At 41.4% G+C, this 19,070-nt stretch overlaps 1 protein-coding gene across 1 annotated transcript in view; it reads right to left on the reverse strand.

Annotated features, from left to right (window-relative positions):
- Positions 1 to 17,642, reverse strand: part of bmp1a (bone morphogenetic protein 1a) — a 30,340-nt gene extending 12,698 nt beyond the window's left edge. Inside the window, exons 1-6 of the mRNA XM_053324756.1 lie at positions 17,258 to 17,642; positions 9,110 to 9,223; positions 6,183 to 6,308; positions 5,558 to 5,675; positions 3,933 to 4,111; positions 3,430 to 3,535 (exon numbers count right to left, since the gene is read on the reverse strand). Coding sequence (XP_053180731.1) covers positions 3,430 to 3,535; positions 3,933 to 4,111; positions 5,558 to 5,675; positions 6,183 to 6,308; positions 9,110 to 9,223; positions 17,258 to 17,402 — 788 coding nt within the window. The 5' untranslated portion in view covers positions 17,403 to 17,642. The remainder of the gene's footprint in view (positions 1 to 3,429; positions 3,536 to 3,932; positions 4,112 to 5,557; positions 5,676 to 6,182; positions 6,309 to 9,109; positions 9,224 to 17,257) is intronic.
- Between the last annotated feature and the right edge of the window lie 1,428 nt (positions 17,643 to 19,070).

The raw sequence follows: 19,070 nt of genomic DNA on the forward strand, positions 1-19,070 counted from the left end.
TGCAGTTGGAGCTAACAGTTTAGACTCTGCCTGCCCGTCTGTGAGCTTCCAGGAGCCCGTATGCTGGCTGTTGGTGAAAAACGCCACTCCAGTCGGTGTCAGAGCAGACAAAGGGCACACTGGCAGGTCTCTATTTGAGTTGGCACTGTTCCATGCACCGGTCCTGAAAAATATCTCTGAAGAAAAGGAGGGGGCAGGCAGAGTTGTGGGTCGGGTAACACACCCCCAGACAAAAAGCACAGGGATCAGCCCTGCTTGTACCCAAGAGATAGCAAAACATCAAGACAAGCCATGAAATCTTTCGAACAACACCCGCAGCAAAGGCCCTGGCTTCCCACGGTGATTTACTGTAAAACACCGAGCAAACACACAGACTAATAATGGAGTAAGAAAGACAGACACTGGCACAGGTAAATCAGCCAATCAGTGCTGTAGAAAAAGTGCTTGGAATGACTTGTGAAAAGCTAACAGGAGCCCCTTGTCTGCTAATACAGCTCTGTGAAACATTCCCCGGCAGTGGTAGCCATTCCTCTCTCATGTCCAAACAGTCTTATTGATCAACACAGTTCCATGAAGACAGCAACAGAGTTAGAGTGAAAACAGAACTTGGAAGATTACCCAACATAAACATACTTAAGGGCTGGGCCGCCTTCATTGTGCAGCAGGCTGAAAAGCATACCGCAAATTTACAAGATCATGGGGTTAAGTCCGAGCCTTGGCCTGGAGTCATAGCCAGAGTGCTGAGCTGACTGAAATCCAATATGAGATAAAGTCATCCTCTTAACCTTTAAAAAAAACAACAATTTATCAGCTGCAGAGGACTTTGTTCAAGTCAACAAAGGATCATGTAGATCCAAACATCCACAAGAGAAAGAAATGAGAGTTGGAGTAAACTGAGTGAAGCTGTGCAAAGTGCACACACAGTATTTCACCTCTATTCTGCATTGAACTGCATTCTCGACCTACAGTTAGGACACACAGGGCCAGACAGGCATTTCTGTACATTGGCCTACACCCAGCTACAGCCTCCGTTAGGACAAAGATTCCCTCTCTGCTTCCCAGAATCTGTTTGCCGCAAGAGCATGGCAGTTGATTTGCGAAGGAGGCCCATACACTAAGAGAGTAGCACAGGGCATGGGAGAGCGTCGTGAGCTGGATTTAGAGAGAGTAGAAAAATATATATACAGCTGACATAGATGGCTATGAAAGAACAAAAGGACTGCCAACAGCTGGTTCTCATATCAGACTGAGGTAGTAGTGATCATAGTCTGGGCTCACTTGCGTTTTGCTTTGACAAAAAAGTACCCAGAGATCACATTACACCCACTCTGGCTTACTGAGGGCTGTCAAAACTATTCCTGCTATAGGTAGCACATTGCATGGTTAGAGTGGCTGTTCCTGCAGCTGTCTGAAAGGTTCCCCCATTTTATAGGCAAGGTCAAAATGCAGTTTTTTTGTACACAACACTGAAGTCATATCCTGCACACTGCATCAAGGTGTAACCATAACATTTACACGCCTTTTGGTATGGTTTCCTTGTCAAACTTAACACAATAAATTAATCCAATTTTCTGTGAGTGTAGTGATGCTTTTGTAATGACTGACTCAGAAGCTGAATCTGAGTCAACTTCTCCCAAGAGGTCTATTTTGGCTTTGCAGTCACCCAGCTGGTAAATAACACTTCAAATTATCCACCGCCTGAGATGACTAGAGTAAGAGCCCAGACTGACCAGTGTTTGTCATGGGACTTTTTCTAGTGAGATCTTTTCTCTGGCGCTGCTACACCCTTGCGAAGAACTAAGTGACAGCACAACATCTGGAAGAGTTTCCTGTAACATCTGACAGGGAGTTAAGAATGAGGTTAGCTGGTCATTAAGTATGACACATTTACAGTTCTGCTTTCTTTGAAACATGGTTACAGTGTCCAACAAATTCGACACCAAATTTGGTCTCAGCTAGGCCTCAAAATTTTTGTCATTTATGTCTATTTATTAGTTAACTTTTCTGTCAGATGTAGGGGAAACATTAATTGAGACAATAAAATTTCCACTTCCTCATTCCTTACCATATGTAGGTGATTACTAGGGGTTGACCTACATTGTGCTTGGAGTACAGAAGACAGTTAGTAGCAAGGCATCTATTATAACACCTGAGTGCTATGAAGGTGAAGCTTTGCAGCAAACACCTACAAAATGAGCTTATAGTATGAACCTCTGCATTACCCTCCGGTGACTATCATGCTACTACTCATTAAAACCTCTTCAAAGAGCCTTTAGGAGTATAATGAGCTGGTCGATGGTATGAAAGCATGACTTTTACAAGAAAGTTTCACATTGCCCTGAAAGTGGTCTATAGAAATTGATGTTGTGATGAAGCGGGGCTACTTTTGCTGGGCTAGCTCAGCCCAGGGCTGATGCTGCTTTACTGGGGCTGCTGCTGCTAAAGCAGCAGGTGCCGAAGAGAGAACCCTTAAAACCAGGCTTAATTTGAATAAGCTGTGGGAAGAAGCTGGCACATCCTACTTTCACTCTGCCTACAAACACTAGGCTTTCACTTTAAAGAAAAAATATTGTATGCATCAATTTAACCTCTTAAGAAACTGAAGATTGTAATGATTTAAGTCTGTTCCTATTGCAAATATTGTAAGAGGAGTCCAAATAATGTGAAGGATATGCGTTTAGTTGCCAGAAAAGGCAAAAAACTATGAAGCAAGAACTCAGCTAGATGTGAAATTGACAAACTCACTCTGATCTCCTCTGGGCTCTAAAGGAAGATGCTAAATGGAACCAGACACATCAGATTTCTTGTTACAGCTTACCTCAGGCACCAAGTGTATTGTTTTTTGACTCTCCCAATATACCAATAAGCAATTTAATCCTGTCCAAATATTACATAAATCACATTAGTGTGCCTGCAGTGTCCCTAAAGCCCCGTGCAATGTGAAAATTGTTTAAAAAGAAAAAAAAAAGTCTATCCAAAGGAAACATACGGAAGGAAGTGAGTCCAAAGAGAAGCGTTTATAGCAGCTTCTTTGAAAATTTCCATCTTTTCCCAAGAAATGAGCTTCCATCTCTTTGCATCTGAACTCAAAAAGTGAGGAAACAATCGAGATCCAAGACAGACATTCAAGCAACAGTAAGGCTTTTCAAATGTGATGTCCTCAGGCTGCATGTTAGTTTTCTAGTGATTTATTAGAGAGGGGAGAAATAAGAGTTTCTTTTTTTCCCAACATTCGGGAATCAAGCCACATTACTCAGCAGCCTATACATACAGATAGACCTATAGAGTCATAAAACACAAAGATCAGATATGGAAAACATGATGATGGGTTACAAGGTTGCAGAAGAGTGGGAAAAAGCTCGGCCTGACTTGATCTAAGACTAGTTTCATGTCTGGGGTGAGCTGAGTGGAACTTGGCTTGGCTCCTACCTTGAGAATGTATTCCTGGCATAGTGCATGATACTGTCAAAGTCATAGACTTCTCCCAAAGAGTCCACCTCCCCCGGCTCCATCTTCAAGAAGTTATACTCTTGTCCTGTGAAAGGAAAAAGGGGAAAAGCACAGTTGAAATATGAAGCTGAGTCACACTGTGCACCCTCATGTGTGTGAGTCAAAGGTGAATACAGTTTTGCGCTGGCTACAGATGCAGATGAGCCACCTGGAAAAGTTAAGCTAATGTGTGTTTCAAAACCCTTGTCTATCAAAATTTATATGTGGTTCAACAGATCTAAAAACAGTTGGTTTAATAGAAATGTGACTGAGGATGTGTGAATAACCCACAGTGGTTAATTTTTCCTCCCACAAGTTGTTTAATTTTTCATACTTTTTCCACCTTAGCCCAGACTCTTTGTGTGTGACTTTTATAATTTCATCTCATAATGTGTCTCTCCAAAATGTATTGCTGAGGGATTAAATGAGACCCATGCTCCTACCTGGTTGAATGTTGTCTCTGATAATGCTGACGTGGTCATCTCGATCAGGCCTTGTGTGTTCGTGCCAGAACCCAATCACATGACCCAACTCATGGACTACAATACCAAACTTGTCACAGTTTTTCCCAATGGATATGGCCTGGGGGCCCCCTCCGCGACGACCCACGTAGGAGCAGCACCTGTGAACCAGCAGCCAGTCGCACATACAAACAGAGGAGCATTGTTAACAAAGCCAAGATATAGTGACTGGAATTTATATTTTAGTAAATTTAAAAAGAAAAAAGATCACAAGCGAGTGGAAACTACAGAGGGAGGCCAAAAAAACTTAATTTTGCCCAAGGGAGAAGAAGAAGGAATGTGTTTCTCGCTCTATCATCTCCACAGTATTTCCTATATTTCACATGAAGTGTGTGTTTATAACAGAGCTTGTGATAAAGACAACAACTTCTGGTCTGTTTTACAGGAGAGTCATACAAGGGACCCGTCATCCACACATACAGCAGTGACATTCATTCATCCGTCTGCCAATGCAAATGCTGCGAGTGACGGTGGAAGCTGGCTGGCTGCAGTGCTCCATCGCAGCGTGACATGAAAGGTTCAGTGTGGGAGTGTGCAGGACGGGCACACACATCACGGCCCTGTGGGCCAGACAGCCGCTCTCTAATTACTGTGAGCCCAGCCAGGCTCTCCTGAGACACGCCTTGAACTTTGCACAGGACAGATGGGGGCCTGCTGAATATGCAGCAGAGTCAAGCATTCCCACTGCTAACCACTGCCGCCTGCGTGGATAATGTCATCCCTGTTGCTCCAGAGGCCAGTTACCAAGCTAAAAATGGCTATCAACAGTTGGCCGGAAAAAGTTCAGTTTCATGAGCAGCATCCGCTTTCTGTTAAGCTATTTGTGTTGAATGATACATATCAGTGGGAGAGGTATATTGTGGGTAATGACATAATGGGTCCAACTTGTGGTCTAAATTTGTGTGAGGTTAAAACATGGGAATGGAGAACATTTAGGTTTGTGTGTCCCCTGAGAAACTCTCTAATACTTCTCTAGCAGCTCCAGTCTCACTTTTTCTCAATATCCAAAATTAATAGGTTGCACTGGTTTGTGTTCCCAAAAGCAGTTGTTGTAAGCATTTCATTATTAAATAAAAGAGCAGGTCCAAACAGGTTGCGAATAGTCGCTTAGCAACAACAAGAACCACACAAAGCACTTCTCCTGAGTATCATTTAATGGAGAAATGCTGAATGGACACTGAGCCTAACTTTAGTGGAGTGAGGTGAACATAGTTATGGAGAGGATGAAGACGTCTCTCCTTTGGGTGCAATTCTGTACACCATGTATGACGCAAGTGCTGTAAGTGACTGCTGCAGTGTGATGATGAGACACAGGAAACATTGGTGACCATTGAATAGCCTTCTCTCTCAGGACTGGTAGGGGTCTGAAATAACAAGTCACGCAGGGACCGTGAACTGAGAGGATGAACAATGGTGAAAGGCTGCTGAGCAGGAGTCAAGGAAAAGTACTTTGGTGCTAAATAATTAGATGTAGATAAAGCAGGCTCAACATAGAAGGACCATTGTTCTGTTCCTTCATGTGGGAGCTAAAAACCCCACTGACTCACCCACATGGTCGGTAGGTGAAGACAATATAGCTCTCCTCCTGCGTCCTCTCAATAAAGGTCACACAGGTGTGCTTCTCCCAGTGCCGCATGGCTTGGCGGAATATCGCCCGCTGGCTGCCTGAATAGGATGACAGAAAGGGTGAGATCAGTGAGACACACACACACACACACACACACACACAGACACACACACACACAGAAGCACACAGACAGACACACACACACACACACACACACACACACACACACACACACACACACACCAGCTGTCACAGGGTGTGTGTGTTAACAGCTTTCAGAGTTTGGAGTTGTAAAGAAAGTCGCATAGATGGTGCTATATAAACTATCTGTTGAATAATAAATGCAAAAGGTTTCATGATACAGTTTTTTTAATCTTATATGTTTCTGATCATCATAATAAAACCTTTTATGGTGAAATGACTAGATGACAAATATATTTCTGTCTATAATGTATTTATTTTGAGGAAGTTGTGTCCGTTAAATATAATGCTTCAACACAAATTGTTTCCTGCCATTATATCTCCATGTACACAAATACATTCACAAGTCAGAAAAAGAAGGAATTATTCTTAAGCAGAAGGAACAGTAAATCAGTGTTACTTACCACTAAAATTGCCACTGATGACATAAGGAATAACACCTTCAGGCCAAACACGCTCAGGTCTGGAGGTGGCAGCCCTTTTCCTGCGGTGTGAGCCTTGCCTACTGCGGCTACTCTGACTGGTTGATCCTGAAAATGTCATTTCAAGAAAACAAAAATAAGATAAATTATTAAACACAGTTCTTGGTCTGACTGAGCAACTATTTCTCTAAAACAGCCTGTTAGTTGTTAAGATGACAAATGAGGCATTTCATCCCCTTCTCAACACTCCCCAAAATTATAATTATTATTTCTTATTTAGAAAATTACATTTACATCCTGAAAGAGGCATTTGTTCAAATGTCACTTCTTCTTTGTTTACACTGAATTAATTTTTTATTGAAGCTGGAGTCTTTCTTCTCTCAAATTAATTTCACTGTTTTAATGTCACTCAGACACTCATCAATGCAGAGTAACCATGGAGACTAAGCTACCACGTAAACCTGATGATTATAATATATCATAAGTGAACCACATATACGTCTACACAGTACTTCATTATTCTACAGAGCAGGGGAAACTTGGAGTAAAGCAAGAGTAGAAAAAAATACATCATTTTGCAACTATTCACACCACAAAACCCTTTAAAACACAAACATTTTTCAGAAGAGAATATCTTTTTACATAAAAGCACAGATGTTTTTTATTGGTTTTCAGTTGATCTCCTGAATGATGCAGCTCTGTATGAGAATGGAAATGTTTTATCTGGTGAAAGAATTATAGTTTTAAAAGGTGCATTATATTATCATGACAGGAATTTAACTGCTGCAAACAAAAGTTTTACCATTTCAGGCATTTAGATTTGATAGTCACCTGAGTAAGGACATCATTCTAAACAATTTAACTAACACTCAAGCAAATATGGTGTTGTATCTTTGTATGATCTTCTTTTTATCATTTGACTAAAATGTTTAGGACAGGGATGAACCACCGTAAAAAGTCAGTGCAGTTTCACTTCCTTCTCAATAGCTTCCTGTTATTGTGGTGTTACTTTAATACATCTGCAGAATCTCAACAATACATAAATAGCAACAAGTAAAAAATGTATTCAAAGCATTATTGCTTTGAATACATATATAGTTTTATTAGATTGCTGTAGAAGCAAGTAACAAATACATTTGGTATCAGTACATCCTGCACATGGGTTAGTGTTCATTATCACTACAGAACACCTTATAATTGTGTTCCCTCATATTTTCAAACTAAATTTGATTAACATGCATTTTAATTTGCTGGAACAATGTGTTCTATTGAATTTCAGTCCACAGGACTAAAATCTTAACAGCGTGGTGAGATCAATTAGCACGTACACTTGTGCGTGTGATGAGGGAAAGTCTGATAACAGCCAAATCTGCATGACTCACAGATAAGAAAGAACGGGAAGACAAAACTTGTGGAAGATGTGTTAATTACAATATTGTGATTAAATCTGCCATTTTCATTCATAGTAAGACAGGAAGGCTTTCTTAGGTCAAAGGGTTTATTACTACTTATTCTGAACATTAATTCAGTCACACGTCCCTGCTCCTTGATTTATGTAGGACAGACAGAGAGCAGAAAAATGAGGATTAGAGTGCAAATCAGATAAGGAGATATGACCAAGAGGTAAGATCGTAGTCCAGCAAGAGGAGGTGAAAGACTGAGGTGTGCTGAGAAATGTCTTGGTTGTGGTGTTGGCTTAATAGTGAAGGCATATACCACATAACCCCAACACACAGGGTTTAAATCCTGCACCTGTGTTGTATGTCTCACTCCTCTCTGTTCCCCTCTTCTACATTTCCTGTCTCAACACTGTCAAATAAACGCAAAGCTTGAAAAAATGAGCTTAAAAAAAACTAAATGTCTTGGGTTCACACATTGAATTCTGTGAGAACAAGTCGATTTCATGAAGATTATAATTTGAGTTATTTCCTGAAAGATGAGTAATTCTATTGATAATCAATTCTTTTTCATTATGCGGATCAACTGGGAGCTAGTTATATAAGAACTGGTCAATAATAACGCAATAATCTTTTTTTCTCCTTCTAAATACAGTTTTTAATTTAGTTTAATTTGTTATTAAAACTTGACCGTTCTATACAGACTGAGCAAGTCTATGGCAACAAAGCGTTACACTCAATGAACCTCAGCCGTGCTTGATTTGTTCTTAAAGAAGAGTCTTGTGCAATGGCAGTATGTAGTTTTGTCATTTGAAAAACTAGCATAGCCTTTTCATTGCACAGCATTTAGATGGGCGGTGACAAGTGGAGGAAGGGATATTCAGAGAAGAGTGTGTACACAGTCTGGTTTATCTCCATTGCAGTCTTAACCTAATCTGTGTAGACTATGTAGTTTAAATGCTGTCTTTCCTGTTGGTTATATAAAAAGAATTCAGGTGTATACTTAATCTTGTGTAATGTTTCTTCCCCCATGCAAATTACTTCCAGTAAATTAAAAAAAAAAAACTCTCGCCATCCAAACACCGTCCACAACATGCACATACTTGCTGGTTCATGCTCACCTATAGTTTTTTAGGATTGTGGAGCATATGAATCCCTGGTGACTCACAGCTGCTGCCTAAATACTGCTTTTCATTCTAAGAACAGCATTTAACCTGACAAAGCCTGGCAATTACTGTCGTACATTGTTATACAGGTGTACTGATATGTAGCAATAGCAAGATAGATTGTAGGCGTAAACATTTAAAGAGAGCTCATGAAAAACACAGAAACGACATCCAACAGGTGCTGCTACCGACTCTTTGACGGAGAGGAGAGATGTATGACAGTTGTTGTGTTAGAGTATAATTACATGAGAGAAAAAAAAAACAATTTCAGGCATTTAGCTGCAATTTTATCAAGTTTCAGGTCAAGTTATAATCTTTGAAGCTGTACTTTTTTTATTGTAGTTACCTGTATCTGTGCGGTTTACAATGTGGACGGTTCTCTGAGCCAAATCTATTATTCTCTCCACTTTAAACATTCGCAGGTCCTCCTCGTCCAGAGCAATGTCTCCCAGAAAGGCAGCTGAAACAGACAAAACAGAGAAGGCACATGTCAAGACGACTGTAAGGCATCTTCACAATATGGAGCATCGGTTCGCACCGCCCAGTAGCCCCAAGCTTTTCCTGCTGCTCAGACTGAATAGGCTGCATGAAGACCCAGTCAAAGCACTTGTGGACAGCCTAAAGCGTTTAACAGACACACGTATAAAAATATAAACTTCATTCCTGTCTTGACTCTGTCCTGTTTACCCTTTCCTCCCAGAGTAATAGAAACAGAGTTGTGAAGCAGCTGTATGACTGTTTAGGTAACAGGAAAGCTGCCTTGTCTCCACTCCAAATTATAGGATAGAAATATAAGCAGTATATTGCACATGGCCGCTGTAGCTCCGCGACACAAAAAGAGAGCATGAACCCAGAAACCTTAGAGTCCACATGATTAATTGAGCCAAGTTCAGTCCAGCTGTTACCAAACAACAAAACTCACACTGTGTGCTTTGGCGTCTTTGGATAGTTAATGAGAGCCATCAGACATGATACAGTGAGACACTGACACTGCCTCGATGGAGTAATATGGGGCACCTTGAACAAGTAATAGCTCTTTAATGAGGCCAAGGAGAGGGAAAATAACCAAACAGTCCTACTTTATGAGGAATGTGCTTTATAGGATTCCTTACTAAATGCCCCATTTCTGTGCAGCATAAGTTAGGAGACCTTTCTACAGAGACGGGCGCTCCGTTTAACAAGCTTTTAACACCAGCACGTTTCCAGAATTTATGGCCGGGATTGTATGCAGGAGTAAGGGGTTGTGTGGGGGGCTGCTGGAGGTGATGGGGGTTTTGAGATGAAGCAGAGGGGGGCCAAAGGGGTTGGCATTTTAATCCATGCCTGAACAGGAGAAGACAACGAAAGGAAAGGAAGGGAAGAGAGGAAGAAGGCATATCCCCTCTGCCCACACCGCAGCTCTGAATAGGGATGGCAGATGTGGAGCAGAAAGAAAATGACAGCCTTCTGGATGTGTGTTTGGAGGTTAGTGCGGTGGAAGGGAGACAAACCCTGAGGGGGAAGAAGCTGGGAGAACCGCTACACTGTAGAGTTAATAGAAGTGATTTACAGCAGCTGTGTTTGTCAGAAATTCGAATCTGTAACTCTTCAATGTGTCACCACTGATACAAGCTACCCTTACTGTAAAATTCACAAGAAAATTCACTGTGTGTGGATAAACTGGGTTTTATTTTGGTTTTGAGGCAGCTCATCAGATCTTTTTTCCCTTTTTTTTGCACACAAAAAAACCCGGAAAGGCCTTTTATCTCCTGCTCTCAAATACAAGTTTGACAGAGGTCTGAGACAAGAGAGAAAAGGGATGAAAAGCACAATAGAAACAAAGACAAAAAAAAAAAAATACTTGGCTCGCATCCCTATTCACTATGGGAGTATTAATGAAACAATCTGGAGCTGGCTCTGGTAGATGCGGGCCAGTCTTCCACCCTGCAGGTCGTAGAGGATGCACAGCAGAATGACAGTGTTGTTGATTAGAGGCTAATGACAGCAATAAGAAAAGGTGTAGATCACTGTCGGCAAGACAGGGCATGCACAGAGGACAGGTTTAAATTCCAGAGGTCAGAGGGATCCTCTAATTTGTGCTCGCAAGAAAACACTAATTCCCTCAGACCAAATCCCTGAGACGCAAAACAGACTACTCACAATCAGCACTCATACTGACAGCATTGCCAAAAACACCACTGATAAGGGAAGCTACCAGATGTCTCACGGTATAGGATGAATAGACTGACTACAAACGGACATTTTTCTCTTTTAACGCAACATTTTTTTATTATTGGATTCCAAGAATTGGCTGAGCATTGAAAAGAATAGAGAGTACTTTATTCCAAGTGGCTGTCATATGAGTGCAGACAAAAAAGTACTCAAAGCAATTCTATGAAACTCCTTGTCACGCCATATTGACGAAGGAGAATTAGACGGCAATTGCAGGACATTTCTTATCACATGAAGTGTCAATTTGCCCCGTATTAGCAGGGTGTGCAGACTGTGACCAAATAACGAGGTGCGGGCTGGCTCCCACCCCCATGAGGTTCACAGAGGGCTGCGCTCTCTGCCCATGGCTGAGTCCCAATCATCCACCACTGTGCTGGAGACAGGCTGCTTAATCCGCAGTGTCATTGTTCCCAGACAACAGTGGAGATTGAAGTGAGCAAATGCACGGCCAGGCGGCATTAGGACTCATTTCCCCCGGGCACAGCAGTCGTCCTGGAGACGCTGTTGCAGGTTTATGGAAAGACTCGCAGGGATTGGGAATTAATCCCCTTGTCTCCTGGCTTTAATTATCCACAGACACAAGGTTTTAGGAATCTTTTGTACACAACTTTTGACCGGGATTGAGGACAAGCTATGGAGAAAGGTGATAAACTAATCTAGATCCAAAGCTCCATCATGATATGAGCTACAAACACAGAAGCACTTGTGTGTTATACTGTAGATTAAAGCCCAGTGAATGTGGCAGATGGCAAGTGATCACCATAGAGTACAGTGCTGCATCTCTTTCCAAACATTATTCATTAACTAAATGACAACAGCTGTAGTTATAATATTAATATCTGTCCAGAGCTGGATAATATTTTTGAGAGTTTTTCACCTCTGGTCACATTTACACGTCCCTTTATAGATAGAGAACAACAAAAAGAAGGCATTCAAGTTTAAATGTACTTTAAATGTAAAATCTGTGTTCGTTTCCCATGAAATAATGGCCTCAAACTGAATGTATTGATGAAATGTTGGATTGAACAAATCAGATAAAGTGTGATCAAGTCCCAATTCCCACCCGTCTCTGAATAAACCATCATAATCCTTCTCATCTCAGACTGCACCCATAAATCAGCGAATCCAGTCAGATTACACATGAGATCTCAGTCAAATTAATCCCATTGATTCGTGTAATGCCCTAGCCTCGACCTCTGCGGTGTCAAATACTGCAGGACTATTCCCATAAATCTCTTTCCGTGCATACTAGACCACGACATCTGCCACTGAAACCTGCACAAACATCAATATGAAGCCTATACAGACACTAACACCAGCCTATATTTAGAGGGCCAGCCCCACTCTGATGTTTAAACTCCTTGCTGTGCTTATACAGACATTTTCCTCACACAAGACCCACTGATGAAGGATGAGAAAGCCTGGCCAATATGTAAGCTTGGAATGCATCACAATACCCTGGCACCGCCTTTCACAGCCTGTGTTTGGTAACAAACACTGCATTTGAATTCCAATAGAGGCCAATAGTGTATTGCGTTAAGGTGATTACCATCTGATGACAGTGTAAGTATCACTTTTTAGGTTTCATTCTGTACCAGCCCTTTCTGACAAATGCTGGCCTGGGTAGCCATTGTCCCCTTTACACAGGGTACGTTTAAAATTGGATAGAAAAAAAGTAGTAAAGTAACAGAGCCGGTGCAACATAAATATTGAAACAAACTGTTTCTAAGAAAAAAAAAGCATACTCCTAACTATACAGTGAAGAATGATGAATTATGCAGACCAGTTGCTGTATAAATGGTTCCTCTCTCCCTTGTAACAACAACAGCCGTTATTTCTTTGGCAAATGCTTACCTTGACATTTCCTAACACCGCAATTTGAGACAAAGGTGGGAGGGAAAAAATGTGCTTATCTGCACTCTGCTCATTTCAAAAAGGTAACTAAGGTATAATTAGAAGAGGTTCCAGCGAAGTCTCAAGCCTCAGCCTGAGATTCGAGTAATTATTTTCCAATAAAAGCTTGAAGTCTCACCAGCCGCAGCTGAGATCAAGCCTGAGTTACTGTCACCACACTGCGGCTTCGATCTTATTGATAAAATTGAGAGCAGCCTCAGCTGCAAAGGGCACACAGCAAGAGACTGCCTCCCCTTTAACATTTCACACTCCATCAAGCCCATTAGCAGATTGGATTTCCCAGCTCATCTCTGCCACTGATTACTGATATACCCTACTGCCAGTCGAACCCCCTCTAATGACTCATCAGCTGGCCAGCCATTTGTCTGTTTTAATGTCAACGATACACAGTATTTGAGCTGCTTACATAGACAAATAATGCATCGCCATGCTGAAGGGATTTTCACCTTTGACAAAACTTACTTGGACCATCTAGACCATCATACTTGTGGTTTAGACAGCAGACTAACACGTGCAGTCTGGTGAAAGGAAAGAGACGGTTTTCTGAGGAAAGTTGAAACGGGTTTGTGTATGCACTAAATCTGGAAGGTATCTTCAACACTTTCCATAAATAAAAGCCACTGTATCTGCAGCCGAGGGAAACGCTGTAAGTATTTAGTACAGGTGGAGGGAACAGAAAAACAATTCTTCCAGACGAACAGAAACGTAGCACCAGTGAATTATTTAGGACAAAAACAAACAGTGAATTATGAAGAAATGACTGTTAAGCAGCTCATTATCGTAGGCTAATTGGGCATCCTTTGAGCCATTTAAATGAGCTCTCCAAGAGCATTTGCTGTTACTTAGGCTCCGTACCTAGCCTTGGTATTAATGTAATGCAAGATTAGTTATTACTTAGCTCTGACGACAAACATATTGTTCCAACTAATGCACAGAGATCGTGCCAATAGATTGGCTCCCTAATCACCTGAACCCTGTGGAGAGAGAAGAGGCAGGGGTCCTGTAATGTAAAAAAAACACCCAGTGTGGGCTGTGCTATAGAGAGCCTGCATTCCATGATAAAAGAAAAGCATCTGCTTAAGTGCTGCTTGAAGGCCCAATCATGAGGTTGAGCAGACAGCCCCATCGGTTTCCAGAGCAGGACTGAGTGTAACGAGTGTCATCTGTTTGGGGCTGCCTTTTTTGTTTTTTAGAGATTTATACAGAATCCAAAGATACAACTAAGATTTGGAAACAAACAACAGGCTGTTAATAAAACCTGACTGATAAATATACAGAATGTGTTGCCATAATGTGCTGTTTTACATCTTTCTATGAGATGTAAGAGTTAATTAAAACCTTTATTAAATTGCATGAATGACTGCCTGATGGGAAATAATAACATAGCAGGGCATGGTGGTTTTACAGCGTTGCCTTAACAAGAACAATAGGTGACTTTTATGAAAAGATGAAGGCTCTAAAACACTTTCATTAAAACAAAAACAAAAACAGGCGGCTATATTTTAAACCATGGTCGGAGGTTGACAGCAAGAGGAATAACATAAGTCAACAACAAATTCTTCAGAGGCAGTGAGCACACAGTGGATAACCTACTAAGCCGCTTTTGTGAATGGCCTGCACTCACCTCACCTCGGCTGGTGTGGCAGAGTGTGACTGGCCTGCACTCCACCTTCAAACTGTGCTTTCCCTTGGCACAAGGTGAATGACCTACAGTCTGTGTGAAGTGCTTGAGCCCGTCAGAGAAGAGAGCTGGGGGTGTAGGGAAACGGGAAAACCACTCGCATAAGAGAGGACAGGAGAAGAAGGGGGTGTTCAAGTTTTCCTGTCTGCAGCTGAGGCCATCGCAGCAGCAAAGGAACTCAAAACGCAAAAGCCTGAATTTGCACGATGGACTGCACAGAAAGGCAATACTGTCACAAGAGTGCTAAATAGATTAAGATGTCTGCTTCATAAATTAATGCATATGTACACATCAAACCAGCTGCTGCCCTCATGATTATCATTTAAGTTGAGAAGACAATGAGCGTGACTGGTTCTCATCCATTTTTCATTTTGAAAATGAGAGGATCTCATCTCAGTGGCTTGTTAGAGTCTTAAATGACTTCCTGGGCTGCTGCCAAGTTTGAGTTCTGCAAACTAAGGAATTTTCCACTGGTTAACTTCCTAAATAGATGGCATGGCTTCAGTGTTATTGCACTGCCCTCTTCAATCAATGCACATTTCTATCATGTCTAGTATAATGAAGAGTTATTTAATCCTTTGCTAATGTGAACATTTTTGAGGGATTTCTTTTGGCTTAACTGCAGAGGAGTGGCACAGGAGTTGTGGCAGGAAATGAAGAATGTATTAAAAGGCATGTTAAACAATCTGAGGATACTGTATCTTATCCAGTTTGTCAACAGGAAAAACAATTTCACACACATGTCCTTCAGTCAATTAGTAAAAATCCTGACATCCGAGAACAGTGTTGAGCAAGGTCAATCTTAGAGAGGACATGAAATGCACTCCTCACTGGGTCTTACTGCATTAGGAACTTCACGCGGCTGTAAGCATTTTTCCTCAGCGGAAACTGCATGACATAAAAATGCTGACCCTGAGGCCACAGAAAGTGATCAAATACACTCTGTGCTTGAAAAATGGGGGAAAAAAGAGAGAAAATCGATAATCTGGGAAACATCAACTCTGTACAAGTGACCCTATAGAGGAAAAAATGTCTCTGGCGCATTACCAAAAGGAAGAGCTGAGAGATTTTGGACATTTTGTTGCTTAGTAGGAAGGAGAAAAGCAGGTGGTTGTTGGAAGAGCTGGAGACTGGGAGGGTTACAAGAGAGGGAGTTTGTACTCGTGATCGTCTCTTAACCACCTGTCTATAGCGGAAGCGATAAACAAAACTGAACTATTCAAATGACGCTTAAATGACGCTTAAATTGGACTACTGGTGATGATAGCGTCGTCATAAATGAGATAAATACTGATAATGACTACAGGGGCTCATCAAGTGGGAAAGTCCCTGCCAGGAAGTTGCTGCTTAATATCAATGATTGCTTGGCAGCAGCACAACATAAACACAGCATCACTGACCCTTTGTCAGAGTCCTCAACACTACATCATGTCCAGTAAATCCATACTTGTGACGCAAAACAACCTGGTGTATCCACTCCAATGACTAATATAATTTCTGCTTTGACAAGGTTACTCCTCTGAACTCAATGTGAAGTGTAGCAAAAACAGGAAGAAACATTCACACTGACTTGTACATGACACACAGTTCTTCCACACCATGACCTCTGTCATGTTTATGTAAAGCTACAACACCCTTAAAGCACAATCTTTATATCTGTCGCGACACTCAATTTCTCTGGGGGGCAATGAAAAAAATCAGATAAAGTTGTTAACTCTGAAATGTTTTTTCGGCTGCCACATCTGAAAATTGTCAAATGCACTTTCAGGACTTTAAAGGTCATTTTGACTGAAGCCAACTCTCTCTATCTGTAACCTGAATACTTTCACCAGATGGAAAACACAATCTGTTCAAACTCCCCCAAAGGGATTTGGCAAGACAGTGAGTTCACAGTACAAAAAAAAAAAAAAAAAAAAAAAAAAAGATTACAATGACAACTCAGATATTCCTTGGCCAAATAATGGGAAAATATGCAGGCCTGGCCGCAGCCGAAAAGAAACAGACATATTTATACCTTGAGCCATTAGACAACAGCCAACAGATTTATGTGAGCATAATTTCTAAGCTCCACTGTACACTCCTCTCTCCCCTCCTCCACTTTAGTGGCCGTGTGAATAGCCGGTGGAGAAAAAAAAAAGACTATTTGTGCACTGAGAAAAACAAGCAGAAAGAGAGCATAAGTCTGAAAATCAAAGTGCAGAAATCCTTTGTTTTCCCAGCAGCTGAGACTTTTTTAATACACAGCAGACAGCCTGCAGGAGGATCGCATTTAAAAGAAGGAAAAAAGTGCCTCAAACAGCAGACTGCAACTTTTCAACGAGCACTTAAGCCCAAAAACTTTTCATGTCTGGAGAAATGTATTCAGGGACTCATCCTCTTTCATTTCCATTCTTACAACCCCTTCCAGTCAGTCTCCGGGCTGGTCTATCCTCGGCGACTCAGGAGGCGCTTCAAATGTTTTAAACTGCAGAAACTATGTCACTCAGTACAAAACAAATTGCACATAATGTTCTCCCAAGCCTTTTAAAAACTACATCCACTACTGTCATCTCCCTCAAAACGTTTCCCTGGTCGATCTATGCAAGCTCCTCAAACACAGTCGTGGCATGTTTCAACCTCCACACATAAAAGGTAAATAAATTACAGCGTAGCTTACTACAAGACCAGAGGAGGAAAAAAAAATCTCACCAGCTTTACAGGGATCCTTGTAGTCGATCGTCTCTGATGTGGCAGCGGACTCCACATAGTAGCCTGGATCAATCGCTTCCAAATCGATCGCCAATATCACGCCGAGACAGGAGAGAAGAAACAAACATCTCGCCGTGAGATCCATGATTGTGGTGGGGGAGACGGCGAAAGGCGAGGGATAAAGGTAAAGGGAAGAGAGAGGGACGAGAGAGAGGGACAGAGAGAGAGAGACAGAGACAGAGAGAGAAAAGAGAGAGAGAAAGAGAGAGAGGGAGAAAAATGGGAGGTTTTTTTGGGGGAAACGAGATCCCTCCGGAGGGCGGGTTTAAATCCGACCTCTCTCCGGTGTCTCCTCGGCCAAGGGGGAAGTGATTCCTCTCCTCCAGCCGGAGCTCCGGGCGAGTGTGTGCGGACTAGAGTACTGCCTGCCTGCCACAGAAACTTTGATGATATGGCAGCTCCACAGGGGCGGTGAAAATGCCCTTTTACTCGTTGATGCCCGTGTGCGTTTTTATTGCACCCTAGTCTATTCATCAGGGGTCCTTATAAAGAAGACGGGAAGATTGTGATTTGATTCATTAGATATTAAATCATATTGTACTTCTACTCTGCTGCCTACACACACTTCTCTGGTTTGTTTTAACTTAATTCAATCATAAATCTACCAGAGTAAATATTTAGCTCCCTGGAGAACAGCTTGTTAAAAAAGGCCCGTGGCACTGATTTGTTTATTTTTTTTGAAAGGGGCACAAAATATAGTTCATGTTTAACTGTGCATGAATGACAACTATGTATTCGTTTTTCTCTATCTGAAGTAAAAAATGCTAATCACATTTTAATAAAACTCACTTCTTCCTCTCCGTTTTCCTCTTCACTCACGAGCGCGCAGAAACGTTTTTATACGAATAAATAAATAAATGAATGAATGAATAATTACTATTTATTTTATTATTCCCACGTGCGCGCTCCACCACAGCAGCCCATTCGCGTTATCACACGCACGCGCGCACACAAACAAATAAACAAACACAAACTAACAGACTGGGCTTGACCTTTTTCTTGAATAGTCACATTCACGAGCAAATTGAAGTGATTACAGCGCCACCTGTTGGCAGTGTGCTAAATACTCCTAAAGACTTAGACAAGAATACCCCATGAGGAGACTGATGGATGTTATTCAACACTGTCTGTGTCCACATATAACTGTAAAGCATTCAAATTATTGATTGCCATATATCGCAATATTATCCTTTACATGTGAGTAAAATATATTGTACAGGTAACACTATACACCTTACTGTAGCGCATACCATACTTGCACTACTTACTGCACATTACTGGCTTACAAATAGAATCAGACAGCAAGATGAAACAAATATGCGATTGGATCTCAGTTCTACACTCTACTCTCAGCTTGTCCTTATTCTTTGTTGTTTTATATTGGCATATTTGACTGTTTTATGGTAATTTGTTTCTTGCCTACCTCATTATGTATGTGTGTGTGTGTGTGTGTGTGTGTGTGTGTGCTGTAGCCTATCTATGTCATTTTAGCTGTGAGTAAATGTTCACCAAATTTCTATTTAAAAAATAGAGAAATTAAGGCAGGTATTCCCTCAATTTCTTCTTAATTTACCACATCACACCATAGCAAAGTTCTTGCCAATAACTGCTCCACTTTCTCCAGACTGTTTACAATCAAGTATAGAAATCTTCAGATTGATATCAGATGCAGGGACTCTTCTGTTCTACAGGATTTATTGAATTGACACCATATCTCAGTGAAGAGGGCTTCACGAAGCCGAAATACTCTTCC

The sequence above is a fragment of the Scomber japonicus genome, chromosome 9, assembly GCF_027409825.1.
Source record: "Scomber japonicus isolate fScoJap1 chromosome 9, fScoJap1.pri, whole genome shotgun sequence".
Classification (NCBI taxonomy): domain Eukaryota; kingdom Metazoa; phylum Chordata; class Actinopteri; order Scombriformes; family Scombridae; genus Scomber; species Scomber japonicus.